Here is a 19,186-nt window from a genome sequence, read left to right as displayed (position 1 = left end):
ACATCTTTTTCTTTTCTTTTTATGTTGAAAATTCTGGTTGCTATGGCAACAAATAGACTGAATTTCAAGATTTCTGATTTAAATTTTTAAGCTTTTTCACTCTAAGTTCTTTATTTCTTAAGGTGTTTACTTCAAACTTAAAATATAAGTTTCTTGGCATCAACCACATCATACGTGACAAGGTTTACAACTCTAGCACAAAAATTATCAGAATTACTTAAAACATTACTGTGATATAGACAAACTTAGAACTCAAAAGATTTAAGTTCATTCATGTCATTCATTCACTGGTAAAATTGAATGGCCAATGGCCCATCAGAATGTTGCTGGGGTTCTAACCGGCAGGGGACTTATGGATTGCTTGCAATACTATGATAATTGCTTGTTATTACAGTTCTTTATACATGTACTAAGTCCCCAGTTCGAAAGATTATTAGATAGAAAGGTTATTTAATCTGTATGCAATGAATAGCTGATGTACTTCTCTTTGTATTTAAAAGTTGACGGAATGTCATTAATTTTAAACCTCCACCATAAAAGGAGGACAAGTTGTTTACTGTTGTGATCGTAAAAGTAAATATTTCAAGTTCTATCTATAACTTGTGCATGCATGATGATTTCAAAATAATTTCGCGCTTAAGTCAGTGTGCCGTGTGCATGGGATCGAATTTTGTGTATCTGTCATACAGTGAACGTACTGTAAAATTTTGATTCCAATCCATATCTATATGCATATTAAGATTTCAAAATTGTTACTGAAGCTGCCCTAAATTTCAAGCCAACGACCATTGCAGATAAATAAATCATATTTATAGCTGATGCTGGGAACACATTTAGATTTGAAAATATTTTATTTCCTACTCTTAAATAAATGTCATTTTAATATTCGTATGGATAACCGGCAGCTGTCATATGGGTTTTGATCCACTGAGTGTATTTGGAGACATCCTCGAATATTCCAGGCTCGTCGGCGGCGGTACAGTCTCCGCCGGATGATGCAATTCCTGCAAAACAATTATTTCACACTTAAAACAAAACTTTGTGTAGAACAGACATATAGGGATTAACGAAAATCTTGATATTCTAGAAAAAAGTAAAGAAATGAAAAGATTGAAATTTATTTTTTAAACATCTATTTAAATAGTACATACATTTCATTCTTGTATGAACGTAAAAGAAAATTAGACTTAACCAGACTTATCTTCGCGGTAATTTTGCCGTTTCATATGATTTTTAAAATTTCATATAAAAATATCCGTTTATTGCGAATCTTTTGCAAAACCGTCTATCGGCAAATTTACAGGTCAGTATGAATATAAAGTAGCAACTTTTAGCGCCAGACAGTTTTTTATGTGTGGTCTTTACTAAAAGATAGCATTTAAACACAGGTTTTGACAAATGAGTATATAACAAAAGTTTTATACCTTGAGCAAACCAAGCGCCTGAATCGTCCTTGCACATAAGTGGACTTCCAATATCATCCTGAAGTAAGCAACAAACTCAAACTATTTTTTTTCTTTCATTTTAACATGTTTCGAACGTATCATTAATTTGTACAGTTAGAAGTTTATATATAAATGTAGATCAAGCTTTCCGATCAAGATTGTAAAAAAAAGAAATGCACCGCTTTCCGCCTCCCCAGTTGCACATTGGCCAGAAAATGCACAACCAAATATATTGAAATGTTTTAAAGCAACAAAACATTATTCGTTAATATTGTTTTCTACATTTGCATGTAAAATTTATCTATTTCGTATAGAAAGAAAAAAGCAATAAAATATGATTAACATAAACTTAACATTAAGAGCTTGATTACACAACGCCATATTTACAACGTATTAACACACTACATTTCTTCCTATCTTAAGTTTTCGAAAAGTCAGAAACGGCATTATGTTCATCCAAGTATAAACATAAAGAATCAGCTGAAAATAAGGTTCCGCTAATATTGCATAATAATATATAAATTTGGAAGCTTTTAGACTTACACCACAGAAATCTTTTCCACCACTTTCATAACCGGCACAAAGTTCTGTTGCCGATAAATAATCTTGCCAGTGTTTAGAGCACACATTGTCTGCCAAAATGGGTAAACCGACTTGTTTTAATACCTCGTCTTGGTCATTTCCTGTAAGTAAAATCACAACAAGTTATATATGGAGCATCAATAATTATTATAAAAGAATGAGGCGAACAAATTGTCTGACGTCAATCAAATTCATGTCCATTATACATGTATATGTTTCAAGATTTTTCCTGTTTCTTTTTCAATTAAGTTTCTGAATAAAAACTATCTCACATAAATTCACAAGGCTGGCCAGGAAACATATGTGTTAGTCCTTAAAAGCTATACATGTGTCTGTAAGTTTATAAATATTTCAAATAATAGTCCTATTTAAATCTAAGCTTGTACTAGTCTTACAAAGTCTCTATATGTCAGTCAAAGTTTTAATCAAGTTGTCCATCATTCGTTTTCAAGCCAACAAAGCCTTTATACGAAAGCAAGTCCTTCAAACTTTTACCAGGTCGCCCTCCTCAAACTTTAAACAGATCCACAGAGCTTATATTTGTATATGTGTTAGTCCTTAGAATATTTATCAGGCCATCTTCAACACGTTAACAGGTTCGCGCTGCCTTTCTAAATGTATCAGTCCTTTACCCTTTTATCAACTTCAAACTGTTTAAAACACCACCAACAAAGCCTTTTTTGGCGTGGACGGTAACTTGCACTTTCCAGTACCGTCCATGTACAGGCTCAATCAAACCGAGCCTGCAACATTTTCAATTTTGTCTTGTTGAGCTTTCTTTAGGGATTCTTTATTTCTCTCTATTTAATTCTCTCTTTTTTATGCTAGTCCTAAAAAGTGTGTCTGCCTGCCAAACCTTATTCATCTTTAGTCAAAAATGCAGACTTTCAGAAATGTATTGATAATGAGGGGAATGTTATCAAGGACATAATATTAAAAACATAAACCATTTTTGCAATGGTTGCTTTCTAATTTGTAGTTTTAAAATGTGAAGTATAAATCTTCTTTTGTAAAACACGTACCGGTGTCTCCCCACCCGGCAAGATAGCACATTTGACCTACATGGTACTGGTGACCTGGATTTGGTAGACAGATAGGTTTCGTGTGCTCATTGTAAACAATTTCCTCATTCGTGTAAATGAGGGCAATGTCGTTCTTTAAAGTGGTTGCATCAAAGCTCTCGTGCACTGTCACGGACTTGATGGTGTAGTTTCTCTCGTGCTGGGCTTCTGTTTTAATACTGTGTGATCCGAGATACATAGACCAGTTTGGAAGGTCAATATCAGCAAGATGGTAGTTTGTGCTGAAATTATACTTTCATTTAAAGTTATTATTTCACATAAATATGTTTTGATACTTGGGATAAACGGCGAATGCGTAACAGATTTTTTTCTAGGTTCTGTATGTCTAACGTTAACTGAAACGAGTAGACTTTAAAATATATCACATAAAAGTGTGATATATTAAGAATGCCACACTAAAAATAAAAAAACCGCATATATTGATAAAGATAATGGAATGGGATACATTATTTTCTTAGCAGCAGACGACCACTCACCCTTCAAAATGTTGTGCCGAGGTTAGAAGTGTGTGCTTGCCGAGGACGAATGCGCTACCGGAAATATAGCCAAGGTCATCTACCAGAAGCACCATCCAGGGCCAGGAACCAGCAATCGCATCCTGACCTCCTCTAATTCTGTTTGTGATCGGGGTAACAGTTGGCACGCCACATGGAACGCCTGGGTTTGTCGTTAAAAGTTAAATAAGATAATTGTTCAAACGTTACTTACTCTAGGGTCTTTCAAATAGAATTCTATTTGAAAGAACCTGTTTACTCACTACATGTATTTTATAGGGTTCAATGGCATGAATTTAAAAAATCTTTTGACGCTAGAAGAAGAACTGGTATGTTTGGAAGGAAAAAAGGAAGTAAATTGCTGCTTTTTGATTTGTTGGTTCGGTTGCTAGTGACATCGATTATCTAAATTTCCATGTTATACTGACTGGAAATGACCTATGGTTATTGGATAGAGCCATCCGTAAGCTAATTTGATTGGTTTTAAAGAATCGAAAATCTCTCGTTGGGTTCTAACAAAATGCGTTGGGGAAAGTTATTCGAAATATTCGAAATGAGTTTTAAAACGCACACTTTGAATATGTGTCTTTAAACAACAACAGCATTTAAAGGCATACATATTAAGAAATAAAAAAAACCGTCTATAAAAAGGGTATAATGTTGTAAGAATGTATTAAGAACATGTGAGATGTTTATCTACTGAACAATATGCGTTTAGTGTTAGCTTATTTGTGATAAAAGTTGCGAAATTCAAACAATATGGCATGCTTATTTTGACTTCAATAAAATACTATAACACTATATAAGTACCCATGTATTTATTGCCAGCAAAATATGGCTTAGGTATATGGCAAGTGAATTTCTGAAATATACATGTATTACATGACAACAAAAATTGAATGCTTTTCAATATTTTGGAATATTCTACGTTGTTGTGTGTATTCTTTATAAAGTGAATTTGCTGCACATATTAGAGGCAGTGTTTTTACTTTGGTATATTATAATGTTTTTAACCCCCAGTAGTCTATATACATGTATGCATAAACAAGATGTCCAAAATTTAGACCAACCACATTTATAGTCACATACCAACATTGAATAGAAAGATAAGATAAGGATATAATCAAATACGTAGATTCTACTTTCAACACTTTAAAGTATATTAAAATCTCGAAAAGGAATAGTTGAATATCATTAAATCACAAATGACAAACACTTTTTTTTACTTCTACCGAAAATAAAAACCTTTTCACACAACATAGTATTTTTATCTCTATCAAATTTCTTTCATTAACAATATCAGTCAGTCAATCACCAAAACGTGTAGAGAAAATTAGAGATATACCACCACTAAAAGTGACATATCAGGTCCAACCAACGGTATACATTTCGCAATTTTTCCTTTCAATCATATGTTTTACTTTTCATGAACGATAGATAACTCAATGATATATTTGTAAATATTCATCGCAATTTATCTGTAACGTTCAATTTATAAAAAAAATAATGGGGCAGTCTTTTTATATGTTAAACACATTTATATTTTGTTCTAAACATTTTTCAATATCAAGTGTTGGTCAATCACCATTAGAGGATACATGTATAGTCAATTAAATGGAAAAATGAACATATTGTCACTGAAGGCCACGTGATCCCCACGACGTTAGCATCGTTACCAGGGATGACTGGCACTCAAATTAATGTTATTAGGCAGCGTACACTTTTAGCTTATGATTGGTAATTTACTTGCATTTTGCAAGAATGCATGGTTTCAACTTTAACAGGTCGGCCATTTCATAATGCCTATGGATAATCAGCGGTGTGTACCGAATGCTGATCTGGTAAAGTAAGACTTTTTTTAAGTACATGTTCATGTGTATTTCATTATTTTAATGTTGAAATAATAATTTAAAAAAAAACAAAAACAAAAAACAACACAATATACCACATTCTAAGCAAGACAATAGTAAAGTACACAACACACACAAGGACAAGGGAGAAAGTTAAAGTCATTACTTTGTCCGAGAGCGATGCCAATAAAACCGGCTAATACGACAACAGTGAACATCTTGCCCTTAGAAAGTATAAAACAAAAATCAGCATAAAATTTAAAATCGTAGTAATTATTTTCTAAGTTTTGCTTGTTCGATGTGGCCTATTAACGGTAAGCGCTAGTGCTATATGGAACAATGTCAAGTGGTAACATTTCTTCACCAGTTTTAATTTCCTGGAGAATCTCTGGATCTAACACTATCCGAACACATTGTCGCCTTCCTTATGACTCAAAGCAGTTGACAATTGCATTCTTGCTTAAAGTTTGTTATATGATCGTACATAGAATAAATTCAAACGGGACGCGGCCATATGGCTTAATATATATATATATGTGCGTATATCCCGTCTTAACATGGCAAAAACAATAAAAAAAAAATAAAAGGAGGCTCGCTTATTAAAATAACAATTTGTCTTCGAAAAAGAAAATGTACTACTTCAATACATAAAGTTCGAATTGCCCACATGTCATAAAGTTATTAATCTTTAACCCTGGAGAATAAAGTAAAGTAGGTCTTACCTGATGGAAGCCTTGACAAGTTCTGATAGTAGCGTGACTTACTTTGTTGTAAAATAAACCATGATGAGGCCCCTACGGTAGATAATGTGGTCATTTTCTACCTCAGTCCTCATTTACACAAACATCTCTCTGAAATCATTGAAAAGTTTTGTTGTTTTTTGTTGTTGTTTTTTTGTTGTTGTTGTGTTGTGGTGTTTATTGATGGTGGGCCATGTTTACCCGAACCTATATTCAATATGTAAAATGTCTTCAAATTGCAAGTACCTGTTGCTTCCGGTCATTGAACCTTTCTTGGGAAGTTATACATGTATATTAAATTTTTATCTTGTACCTGTCTTGTGAAAACAGATTGACTTCAAACCATTTGCCCCTTACCGCTGCGGGCTCGAATCCTACAAGGGACTTTGGATTCTTTCATGGGCAAAAGCTATCCAGCTGGCTTACGAAACTTCGGTGCTTACACTCAGCTACCCATTCTTGCTGGAGGGGCACCTATAAGGTCTTCCTCCAGTAGTAATTCTAGAAAGTCGGCAGATGACCTTTGCTGTGTTGGTGCGACATAAAACCCAACCAATAAGTGGGGGGAGTAGACTCGTTGATTCAATTCGAAAGGGCGAGCGGAATGTTTATGGACTATGGATTTTTGTTTTGGATGTCAGGACGTTTGTCACCGGTTTAACACCGGTTTTCGGCCACTGTTTTGAAGACATTGGCACTAACTTGAAGAAAAAATAGTACATTATAAAGTATTGTCAGTATATAAAATGAAATCTTTCTACGCAAGAAAATAAACAATCTGCAAAACTTTATAACTTATTTGTGATTTTGTCTTTATATCAAAAACTAACATTTTGCCATGTATTTGTATTAAGAAAAATTTCTATACAAAATTGAATAAGCATAGAGGTTGGTCTATAAAAATATATTCTAGATTATCTATCTTAGTAGACTAAGTTGCTAAAAATACATGTATATCACATTTTTTCTCTAATTTTCTGCATACACTTAATACTTAATATTTTTATTATTATATCATTAATTCTTATATTTATACATACATGTATTTATAACAAAAGGGGAATCATTGCCATGGTCTCAAATTAATGACATTTTATTCCTTATCTCTCAAAGTTGTACGTGTTTCTGTTTGTCCTATTTAACTTTGATCATTCATCAAACAGCTGTTAGTTAAGAAATAACAATCTAGTATCTTCTCGTTGTTACCAGATTGGTCGAAAATTTATAAAATTTATAGAACGAAATAGAAAATCAAATACTTGGAAAAAAATGTTAGTTAGTCTAGTGTAATTTAAAATTATCCATTTTTTATCCCCCGCCGATGGAATCGGGAGGGGGCTATAGTTTTGGCGTTGTCCGTCCGTCCTTCCGTCCGTCCGTCCGCACTCACAGGACAGTAATTATGTGGCTAGAGGGACAATAGGTAACTGTTCTTTCTCTTTGATGTCATTCATTCCGTAATGCTTTTATGTCGCTATTTTCTTTTGTGTGGCTAAAAAGAACAATAGAGAGAACAATAGAGTAGCCACATAATTACTCTCCTGTTAGAACTTCCGTCCATCCGTCCGTCCGAATTTCGTTTCCGGAGTAGTTCTCTGCAACTACTGGCTGGAATTCAACGAAACTTTATGGGAATCATCAATATCAAGAGGAGATGCGCATATCGTCAGCTTGTTCCGGTCCGACCCTTTAACTCAGAGTTATGGCCCTTGATTAGTTATGTTGTATGCATATAGAGTAAAAATCGTTTCCGGAGTAGTTGTCTGCAACTACTGGCTGTAATTCAACGAAACTTTATGGGAATCATCAATATCAAGAGGAGCTGCGCATATCGTAGGCTTGTTCCGGTCAGACACTTTAACTCAGAGTTATGGCCCTTGATTAGTTATGCAGTATGCATATGGAGTAAAAATCGTTTCCGCGCTACTTCTATGCAACTACTGGCTGGAATTCAACAAACTTTATGGGAACCTTCAATACCAAGAGGAGATGCGCATATCGTCGGCTTGTTCGGGTCAGACACTTTAACTCAGAATTATGGCCCTTGATTAGTTATGCAATATGCATATGGAGTAAAAATCGTTTCCGGAGTAGTTCTCTGCAACTACTGGCTGGAATTCAACGAAACTTTATGGGAATCATCAATATCAAGAGGAGATGCGCATATCATCGGTTTGTTTCGGTCAGACCCTTTAACTCAGAGTTATGGCCCTTGATTAGTTATGTAGTATGCATATAAAGTAAAAATCGTTTCCGCACTACTTCTCTGCAATAACTGGCTGGAATTCAACAAAACTTTATGGGAACCTTCAATATCAAGAGGAGATGCGCATATCGTCGGCTTGTTCCGGTCAGACACTTTAACTCAGAGTTATGGCCCTTGATTAGTTATGCAGTATACATATAGAAAAATATTTGTTTCCTTGCTACTTCTCTGCTACTACTGGCTGGAATTCAATAAAACTTTATGAGATACTAAGAGGAGATATGCATATAGTCGCCTTGTTCCAGTCAGATACTTATAACTCAGATTTATGGCCCTTGATTAGTTATGTAGTATGCATACATCTCATTGGCATTTCCAGATTTTACTATTTAACACAAAGTTATGGCTCTGTTATTGCCCTGAATATTTATCAAGTTCAAAGAATATTACTGTTTATGCCATGATTAATATATAAATAAAGCCTCATGTCTTCAGTTGTTGTGTTAATAATAACCAGTACTCGGCGGGGGATATAAATTCAACGAATTTGCTTGTTTAATTTACCTGAACGACTTTCCTGTATAACGACTACTAGCTGCTACAACTTCTAATGCTACTGGCCTCAGACCACAATTTATTTCAGAATATGTTCTATATAAACATTAAACCATGTGACAATTTTACTAACTCTCCAATCAAATCAAAGTCACGTGTGCTTACAGTTTCATCCAAAGCTATAGCAAACTAGGGGTCATGCTGCATTTTGTCACAGCATTTCAGTTCCAAATACATCAATATGACAGTTTTCAGTAATCGGCCGGAACCTGTTAATTCATTCATGTAGAGAAACACTCAAAAATACTTATTCACATAAAAACTGGAGCAAAGTTGGCATTTACCAATGAACTCTTTCAGAAAATGTCCTTTTCTTCTATCTCTTTCGGTCAATTATTTATTTATATCTGGCATAAAACACAGACACTCATATATGCGGATTTACTTCCTCATTGATTCCTACTGCTACTGCTTCTACGAGTACTACTACTACTACTACTTCTACTGCTGCTGCTGCTGCTGCTACCGCGATAGAAGTTCTGTAAAGTGAATAGTACCGCCAGGGGAGGTAACGCTGACCGGCATAATTTCAATTTTGGATAAGGTAATCACTCCACGGTGTATTTAATTAATTTCAAACAACAATTACAACATTAATTTTACAATAAATAAGGACATGAGTGAAAAAGGGTAAGATCTGAAAGCTGTTCTTGTTTCTGTACCAGGTAGTTAGATATGACACCAATTCATTGTTTGAAACACTTTATTTTATTTTAAACATTTTGGATTGAAATGAATATTAAACTGTGGAGATTCATTATGAGCGGCTAGTTAGTGAAATTAAATATTTTACTTTCACCACGGACTTATGATTATCATAATTATGTAATTAAAGTATGTGCTTAAATACATGTATGTACAACTGAACTCCTGGATTCTAGTCCTATAGCCGAGCATGAAAGACTAGCGAAAAGAAACGTGGTTTTAAATAGGTTTGAATAACATGAATGTAGTATTAATATTAAAGTGTTTAAGTCGAAAAACTTAATATTTGCTATACAGTGAAATACTCTACACAAAAAAGTACATTGAGAACCTCACCTGTGTGTAAACAGGTAGATATATTGATTGATTGATTGATATTATTTATTTATTTATTTATAATTTATTTATTTATTTATTTATTTATTTATTTATTTATTTATTTATTTATTTATTTATTTATTTATTTATTTATTTATTTATTTATTTATTTATTTATTTATTTATAAATGTATGAAAATGTATAAATGTACTCAACTGGAGCAGTGCAGTTTTATCTGCTATACATTATACATTCATATGTACAAAGGCATATATTAAAATTCATTTTTAAAGCATGAAATTTAATAAATGTACGGTACTGACTCATTAAATGCCATTAATTATATAATAAAGATGACATGACGCAGGTAAAATTTATAGTAACACCGCGTCAGCATTATAACCTACGTAAATATACGTAGGCTACGAATCTATGAAACGTGTCCTTCAGCTGTAAGCGATGTCTTACGCCAGGTCTGAAAGAAATCAATATCATTGATAGACTTTAAACACGTTACTATTGATATCAAAATCTGCCAAAATTATAACTTTAAGTGAAAGTAAATACCACAGTTCACGCGTCTGTACACTTTATGTTACGCTTCAAAGTCGGAGTGAAATATTATGGTGTAATCCTTAATGAAAATGTAGTATATACAGACATTTGAATCTCTTCCATTCATGACCTGTTTGACCTCGGAGGCAATCGATTGTGAACTGATAAATAACTTTGTATATTTTTATCCATTGAATGTTTTAACTCGCACGTTATTTAAAGAAAGTATATATGTAAAATGGATATGTGTAAAATGGGAGCTATACACGCATTAAGGTAAGCGTTTCGGGTTGTTGTTATTTTTGTGTACATGTATATATACATGTATTCAATAATATTTCTTAATATCAATTATATTTTATATTTTCAAATTTTTGAATCCCTCTTTCCTATATCTGATATTATCTGAAATTATTGCGTTTGTTCATTGACGTTTGTTATCCCAGTTTCTATCCCCAAAGAAAATCTATTACTTTGACTTTGAGACAAGCAATATTTGTTCAAATGTTCGTCAGGCTTGAGATAAAAACATTAGAATACCTATTATTTGCCCACTAAACGTAATGAGCTATATTCCTGTATAAACCACGGCATATTGAACCAAGCCGGTGTCCCAGTAGCCTGGAGGTGACAACATGCTGTCATCCGCATCGTCGGGATAACAAAAGTTACTGACAGGAACATAATATGGTTACCTTGTTATTTCTAGGTAGCCGTGTAATTTTATATAAAGCAAAAGTTTAATTACATTTATATACATTTTATTGTTTATTTATTTTCTTTGTGACTTTCTGGATAATATTAGTTACTGTATATTATAGGAACATGATTCTCGTAGTAATTTCATAACCCAGAAATTATGATGGGAGTAAAGTGGTCGGGTGATTTATGCTATTTCGTATGGGCGTGTCTAAAACACGATAACTAGACAAACGACGACTTTGTCGTGTTTTCAAAATTTCAAAAAAATTCAGAAGGTCACAATTTTTCTATCAAACCCCGAGAAAAAGTACAAGCATATGAACAATTTATTTAACATTTCTAAATAAAAATTGGATTTCATCAGTGAATATATCATATATTCTATATTGCTAATATTGCGATAATAATTCATCTAACATCTGAGTAATAACAAAATATAAGATCAGAAATGAATGATATACTTTTCTTGGACCATATTTATGACAGTATACAATTTGTTACAGATTTTAAATATGTAAGACCGGAGAGTCAAGAATAAGCTATAACTTAGATGCATTTGGCCATTTGTGATCAGAACCTCATCAATATTTTGGAACATCTGACCTGGTGCGAACAGACGACACTAACTTAGTTACATCCGGTCTTGTGCGATAAAAGATACAAAACAACAACAATAAATTGGTACACCTGACCAAGACAGGTACAAGTGAAAATGTTGATTTTACAACTTTTTGCAACCCTGCTTTTGTTGACTGACTCGGCGTGCTCAAAAGATCTCCTTGTTGGCGCCTTCAATATTCAGATATTTGGACTTAACAAAGTAAAGAAAACTGACGTCATGGATGCTCTAGTTAAGGTAAAAGTTTTAAAAATAATTAAAACTAATTTAAGTCTTACACATTCTGTAAGAAGGCATAGCTTAAACGGGAGGTTGGGGCGGCTAGATGCTGACTGAGACCAAGTATCCTCGCGTACAGCTTGACTGATATTTATATTACAATTTAAATGTATCTCCAAAGCTGAGGATGGGTACTTTTTTTTCAAGCATTTAGCATTCTATATGACCAGTTTTTAAAATAAAAAGATTTTTTCTTAAACTCCAAGCCATTTTTGTAGGTTTTCACTATGTTATAATTCTACAATTAAAACTATAAAAATTGATTAAAATTGATGTTGGTATAATCTGATTTACATCCGTTATAGTACTTTTAATTGCCAATCAGTATTTTATTTCATTATGTTACTGGGAAGAATGACTTGCTGGCAATCTTTACCGGATTTCCAATTCTTTATTTGCAGATAATTCGAAGGTATGACCTCCTATTTATACAAGAGATACGAGACACGTCCGGTACAGCTATAAATAAGCTGCTTAATGACGTCAACAAGTATGTCATATATACATTATCTAGTGTAAATATTTTCTTTTCTTGTTAAAAACAAATATTGAACTAATCTACAAATAACATTTTCAACACTTTCCGACGAATCCCATGAAGTAATCACCGAGTATTACGGATTGCAGCTAAAAAATGAATCGATTACACCGCCAGAGAGGATCACGCTTACTGATACCGAGGTATGACGGAAAGGACCGAAAAGTTCCAAAATGAAGTCGCAGCTTTGGTTAAGACAGCAGTAACAACCATAGCTTAAGGTCTTCAGCGTACCCGTTTATATCCTATGACATGAATGCCGCACTAGATAATAAATAAACATGTTAAAAAGCGGCTTATGAATAAAGTTTTGGACAACCATATCATCAAGTCAACCTGTGTACAAATTACAAATGTACTCTAAATTAAATTACTATATTTACAAATAAATTTCCATTTAACTTATTTATGATACAGATTTTTGGAAACAAAATCATCTGCCTCGAAGGTTAAATTTGTTGTAAATTTTCATATTGTTGTTGTTATTGTTTTTTTTTGTTGTTGTTGTTAATATCACACCATGATGTAATATTTTAGGGATCAGCCTGAGCCGTTTGAGATGGTTCTCAGTGAACGACTTGGTCGGAGCGTCAGTAAGGAACAGTATGCGTACTTCTACAGGTAGGTTTCGAACCATACTCGTATGTGATTAGCCTTTGCCATCAGTATAGATCCAGGCCAGTATACACACCCCTGTAGTCTGACCAGGATCTACACTGTTGACATGTTATTTTTTTGTGTTTATATACAAATGTAATATTATTGAAATGCCATTTTATGTATTTCCTTAAAATGGGCATTTAAAAATGTGTACAGAAAAAGGGTTTAATATGTAATCAATCGTAAAACATCGATTTTATTCCGTATACTTCTAACCATAATATCCGAGGAGATCAGATTGTGTAAGTAGTGTCTATACAACAGACTGTTTCATATTTATGCTGATAAACTGTTTAACTAATAAAAAAAGTTCACTTCACATACTTTCTTATTTCATTAGTCTAAGTTATAAAAAAAGGTTGGGAAAAACTTGGAACTTATTTAAACTACTTTCGAATCCGCTTCCTGAAGTTAACCGGTACTTGAATCACTTGAGGAAACATGGTCGTGCCATCTGAAGGCCACACAACATTTAAAACCTGCGTTGAGAGGCAGGCACCTTAACTACTAAGCAAGCGCTCCCCCTTATTCAACGGCATACAACGGCCTTTATCATAGTTTTGCCTGACCGTAAATGTTAATGTTAAAAACATAAAATGTCAGCGTCTTCTATTTTCGAATTCCGAAGCTACTCATGCAAACAGTGGCATCAGCTGGCACGCTTTTAATGGTGTGCACTGTTTACTTTTCAGCAATAAATGTCCCACAAAATGGTGAAGGGTCTTGTCTAAATTTAAAAAATTCATTTTAGATATTTAGCAAAATTATGATTATTATTACCAATTAGAAGAAGGAGGCATTAACATGCGTATATGGTCAACTGTTTCCACAACTGTGACGGTTCTGACCACATTCGGCATTATTTGCTGTTTACTAAAGCGCTAATTTGAACAATGGACAATTCAATTTATGTATTCAGCATTTGAACAATTACATGCTTGTGCCTTTAACATGAATATAAAGCACACAATATAGACGTAAATGTACTCCTTTTGAGGAATGGTTTAAAAATAAAATTACTAACATAGATGATGCCCATCACTGAGCAATTTTTGATAAATCATCTCTCATATATCTGCATGCATTCATGCATATTCTTAAATAAGTAGTTTAGTTACGCCTGTTATTTTTCAAAATCTATGGAACGCACTTCAGGTCTTAAGTATGGAATTCAATATCTAACTTACTAGTTATTGATTCTACGTTTTTGTTCGACATATGTCCTTTCAATACATGTTTATGATGATTCTATAAACATACCACAGTTCATTTCTACGGTAAGATGGAGACATGCATGTTTCACATATATTTATTTCTAATTTCAGACCGTCGTCTGGTCTACAGGTAAAGGAACAGTTTGTGTATTATGACACCAAAGTGATTGCGGGTAAAGCGGAGGACTTGTTTGAAAGACAGCCCTACATCGTCTCATTTACATCCAGTCAAACAGGTAATATAGCCAGATGGTGATAATAACGACCGTGAGGGGTGGGGGCGGGACGCTGCTGATGGTTTGCACCAAACAGAAACAGAATGTTTCGTTCTGGTTTTCAAAATATAGGGTTATGTTGGTATCATGTACTCAGCAGTACTGTATATGGGGCAAGTATTTGTGAATATAACAGGAATAGCGTATTTCATATCTATTCACATTCAACGAACATTATCATAACATGTATACACATACCCTAGTGTATATCCTGTTATTTTACGTCTGGAAATTATCTGCGTAAATAATTTAATCATTCAGTACTAACCACTACAGATTATCTGCTTATCTATTAACAAAATTTGACACTTTCAGTACGGTGTGCGGTTGAGTAATTTTTTCATTTAGCGCATCAGTATATTTGTTAAACAATGTGTAATAAGTATGAGAATACAGGTGAATATCACGACCAAAGACAATTTATATTGCTTATACGCATATAAAGATGAATGCGCAATTTCGACAGTTGAGTGGTTACAATATTTTTTTTCAATTAAATTCAATTGCTCAAATTGACTCTGTGTTTCTAATTCCACAGAATTGGATTCGTTTGCCCTAATCGGCATACACATTGCCCCGACTCACGCTGTCAAAGAAATCAACTATCTAAAGACCTACGTTGTGGACGAAGTAAGAAAAACACTCGGGGAACCAAATTTGATGATAATGGGAGATCTGAATGCTGACTGTAACTACGTGTCACGGAGTAAATGGAGGCATATACCTATGAAGACAGATAAATCGTTTAAATGGTTGCTAGGAGATGAAGTAGATACAACGGTGAAGAAAACCCACTGCGCATACGACAGGTATGACTTGTCTGATAAAATTTAATTAGCCCTTAGTCCGCTGACTGTATGTTATGGATTTGCCCTGTTTTGAATTATAAGCAGTCCATCCATAGTTCAAGTTTTAGAAATTTCAAAATACAAAAATGTATTACCAACAGTATAGACATTGAACAATCTGCACATATGAACAGGCTGGCCTGGCACTACACTGTTTGCAAAGGCTTACCATTTCTGGTTCCAGCAAGTTAAGGGAAGATCAAAACTACGCGTAACCCCATTGCCCAACACCCAAACACGTAAAACAAACACAGACGAACGGCAAACGCTTGGTCCCATTTTCCCGTACTGTCAATGAGATTGGGTGCAAGGGTTACAACTAATTGGTACATTATCCATTGGTTCGGGGAAAGTATTCATATATTTCTTGTTTGACAGTAAAAATCGAGAACGGGATCTTCACATGATTTTTCAGATTACTTTTGTAAAACCTCTCTATAAAATATACATGTAAATGGGTGTTGCGTGATTATTCCAAGTTTTCAGAATTTTATATGGAAAATTTTGTCTGTATATCTTAACATCATTCAACATCATTTTAATCCTATACTCTTTTTCATGTAGATTTATAACAACTGGACAAGGATGGGATTACGGAATAGTGAAAAATAGTGCAAAGGTATACAGGTTTGATGAAGACGTAGCGAGACTAGGAAAGATAGATTATTATTTGGTAAGTTTGTCTCCGCGGAATCCAGAATTCTGTTAAACCCGCAAACTTTCGAGACATTATTTTGTAATACCATTTGTACTGAATGTATTTATACTTTTCAAAGATTCCCAAGTATTATTTAAACATTTAATTTGGAGTTCTGATTTTCCCATCTAATATCAATAAACAAAACCGTTCGTCATATGTAACGTAAAAAGACAAAATATTAAAAATAATGTTTACAACAATACTTAAAATCAGCACAAATTGTGAATAATGGTGAAATTTACGAATAAAAAAAATGCTTTCTTTTGTTTAAAGTAAGTAAAAATGTTGATACGTTTAAATACATGAGCAAGTTCCCCGAGGTTCAAAAATTTATTTACAAGAATACAAAAGAACTGTCTTTGTATACTTTACAGGCAGCGAACATCAGTGATCATTACCCAATAGAATTTCTTTTAGCAGAAACACAGTGAGTATATATTGAAAATATTGTCTTTAAATTTAATGATATTATTTATTTGTGTTTGAAATAGTTTAAGACTGCAAGGCCCCTTCAAGTTTTGGAAAACATGCGGTAATCGGATTTTTCCTGGCATGGATTTTTATTACTATGATTTGCTCGTTTCAGGTACTACATTGTGTCAGTTTCGAACAAGTTATATATTGAACTGTATGCTGAGAAAGGGGGTCTTACTGTAGATGATTTTTATGGAATCAGGCTAGGAGTGTGAGTGTTTTAAATATCATATATCATTTCCAATTTAGTTATCACAATAGTTAATATGTTTCCTTCAGCGTTATCACTTAACTTGATTCAAACATTTTATTTGAACACAATTATGATTTAACATTGAAACCTTTTAAACTGCGAGTCCATTCCTAGAACTATCCAAATAATGGTGTCATTTGAGGAAATATGGTCTTGACCAAAGTAAGGCTTAAACCCACTATCGCTGCCTTAAAAGGCAGACCATTTAACCATCCAGGTTGTCTAACAGTCGGTTGGTTCCTTAACACGAGTAAAACTCTTTTCTCGGTCGAGTACCACTTAGAATAAGAGTCATCATAAAAAACGTCCATAAAGCGTTTCGTGGACTACTTTTCTCATCGGACGAATCTTATGTGTTTTTATAGTGATTTGCCGTAGATTGAAATTTTGATCTTGTTATTTTACAGTGGAGATGTTTTAAAGGTGTATGACACTAAAGAACAAGCAGTTGGTGAGGTGCAGAAATACTCAGAAGACGATAAAAAACTTACAAAAGAACTGATAAAGTTGATGACCAGAATTGGCAGCGGTTTGGAAGTGTTCATAGAGCCAATAAAAAATCGCTGGCGTGGAAAACAGAATAGTCGGATTGTTATACCTATATCAGTGACTGAGAAAAGTAAAGCAACGGCTGTATGGAATGCTTTGAATAACGTCTGTAAATCGACGTACTTCAAGTGTTCCAAAAATGGATTCTAAACAAAATGAAATGGCGGGTATTTGGTATAAGGCTATAATTGGAGAGGCCGTTATCCGTAGATTTTTTTTTGTCTTTTAATAAAATCAAACCAATGTACTTTAATTGAAAAAGAGAAAAATATTTGTAAATTTTCAATAAAGCAGATCGGGCATGCACGGAGTCTTCGCCAAACCTACTAAAAATAGAATTTGGGTGTTTTGTTACGCAACGTTTTATTCTGTGTTCATGTATGATTTGTTTATATTTATTTTTTGTTGTTGTTAATTCTACCTCCAGATATGACAGTTGGATATAAAACAATGATATTTGTTAAGTTTTTTAAAATTAATTTACATCCTCTTAGGTGAAAATTTTACAAAAGGGCAAATTAAGCTTAAGCAAACATTGCAATACAAACGCTTTTTAATGTCAATAATACGTTCTAGTATTACTGTTTTTTACATAGACTGTATGATTGAACAAACAAATACCTCTACAATTTATATCATATCCTCAATATTTTATATTGAATACAATTATATTTTTATAACTATATAATGTTTTGACATATTGGTTTTATATATTTTACATTTTATATTGGTTATGTCGAATATCGGATGTTTTAAATATTTTACATTTATATTGGTTATATCGAATATCGGATGTTTCGTATTGAATACGATATATATTTGCATTGGCTAACATGGAATCTCGCATTGACTATAATATATTTTCTATATTTTACATGAAATGTGTTATATTGAATATATTATGTTTGTTTGTTTTTATTTAAAGGAACACATTTTATACGGAATAAATTATATCTAAATTAAATATAGAACATGTTATGTGTTGTTGGTTATGTCTTTTTACTTTGCATTTACAATACCATCCAATTTGTATATCGATATGTTATATGAAAAAGATCGAAACAAGAAAACAAATCATGTAGTGAAACTGTGTTACTGTTATGCATGCATGTCATAAAGAAATATTGATACGTAAAAAATTAGTTAACCCTTTACCTGCTGAATTTGTACAATGAATTTTCCCTGTTTTAATGTGTAGCAGGTCGGGTTTAAATATCAAAATACAAAATTTGTACTGCCAACAGCACATGTATACAGCCTGGGTCCAAGGTTGTAAGCTCAAACTCATCTCAGGTATTTGATTGGTCAGAAACTGCAGCAGTATGTACACTGACCAACAGTACATGTATACAGCCTGCATGGTCAGACTGCACAGGTGTTCAGGAGGACCTTGCGCTATAAAGGCAACCACTTCCGGTTGCAGCAGTTTTTAATACGGAAAACTTTTTCAATTGCAAATGTATACGATATGTTTAGAAATTG

General features: G+C 33.4%; 2 protein-coding genes across 2 annotated transcripts; one reads left to right on the top strand and one right to left on the bottom strand.

The window, feature by feature from the left end:
• Window positions 1–832: 832 nt before the first annotated feature.
• On the bottom strand, window positions 833–6,248 carry LOC132748741 (plasma kallikrein-like). The gene is made up of 7 exons (XM_060738376.1): window positions 6,176–6,248; window positions 5,620–5,677; window positions 3,586–3,766; window positions 3,050–3,330; window positions 1,989–2,128; window positions 1,425–1,482; window positions 833–1,004 (listed from the first exon to the last, which is right to left on the bottom strand). The coding sequence occupies exons 2-7, from the start codon at window positions 5,669–5,671 to the stop codon at window positions 880–882; spliced, it is 837 nt and encodes a 278-aa protein (XP_060594359.1). The 5' UTR covers window positions 5,672–5,677; window positions 6,176–6,248; the 3' UTR covers window positions 833–879.
• Window positions 6,249–11,805: 5,557 nt separating this feature from the next.
• On the top strand, window positions 11,806–18,640 carry LOC132748733 (deoxyribonuclease-1-like). The gene is made up of 9 exons (XM_060738351.1): window positions 11,806–12,151; window positions 12,595–12,683; window positions 13,269–13,352; window positions 14,717–14,841; window positions 15,419–15,689; window positions 16,293–16,401; window positions 16,803–16,855; window positions 17,015–17,113; window positions 17,563–18,640. Exons 1-9 carry the CDS (start codon window positions 12,008–12,010, stop codon window positions 17,852–17,854), a joined length of 1,266 nt encoding a protein of 421 aa, XP_060594334.1. The 5' UTR covers window positions 11,806–12,007; the 3' UTR covers window positions 17,855–18,640.
• The last annotated feature ends 546 nt before the right edge of the window (window positions 18,641–19,186 follow it).

The sequence above is a fragment of the Ruditapes philippinarum genome, unplaced genomic scaffold (assembly GCF_026571515.1).
Source record: "Ruditapes philippinarum isolate M1 unplaced genomic scaffold, ASM2657151v2 ctg739_1_1_1_1, whole genome shotgun sequence".
Taxonomy (NCBI): Eukaryota; Metazoa; Mollusca; class Bivalvia; order Venerida; family Veneridae; genus Ruditapes; species Ruditapes philippinarum.
Note: the sequence above shows the minus strand (reverse complement) of the source record. Positions and strands in the feature narration are given on the sequence as shown.

Excerpts from the sequence above, each read along its gene's own strand:
- LOC132748741 (XM_060738376.1), bottom strand. The coding sequence starts at position 5,671 with ATGTTCACTGTTGTCGTATTAGCCGGTTTTATTGGCATCGCTCTCGGA. Across the intron at positions 2,129-3,049 it reads TGCCGGGTGGGGAGACACCG|GAAATGACCAAGACGAGGTA; the intron begins GTACGTGTTTTA and ends TTTTACTTACAG. Across the intron at positions 1,483-1,988 it reads GTGGAAAAGATTTCTGTGGT|GATGATATTGGAAGTCCACT; the intron begins GTAAGTCTAAAA and ends TGCTTACTTCAG.
- LOC132748733 (XM_060738351.1), top strand. The coding sequence starts at position 12,008 with ATGTTGATTTTACAACTTTTTGCAACCCTGCTTTTGTTGACTGACTCG. Across the intron at positions 12,152-12,594 it reads TCATGGATGCTCTAGTTAAG|ATAATTCGAAGGTATGACCT; the intron begins GTAAAAGTTTTA and ends CTTTATTTGCAG. Across the intron at positions 15,690-16,292 it reads ACCCACTGCGCATACGACAG|ATTTATAACAACTGGACAAG; the intron begins GTATGACTTGTC and ends TTTTTCATGTAG.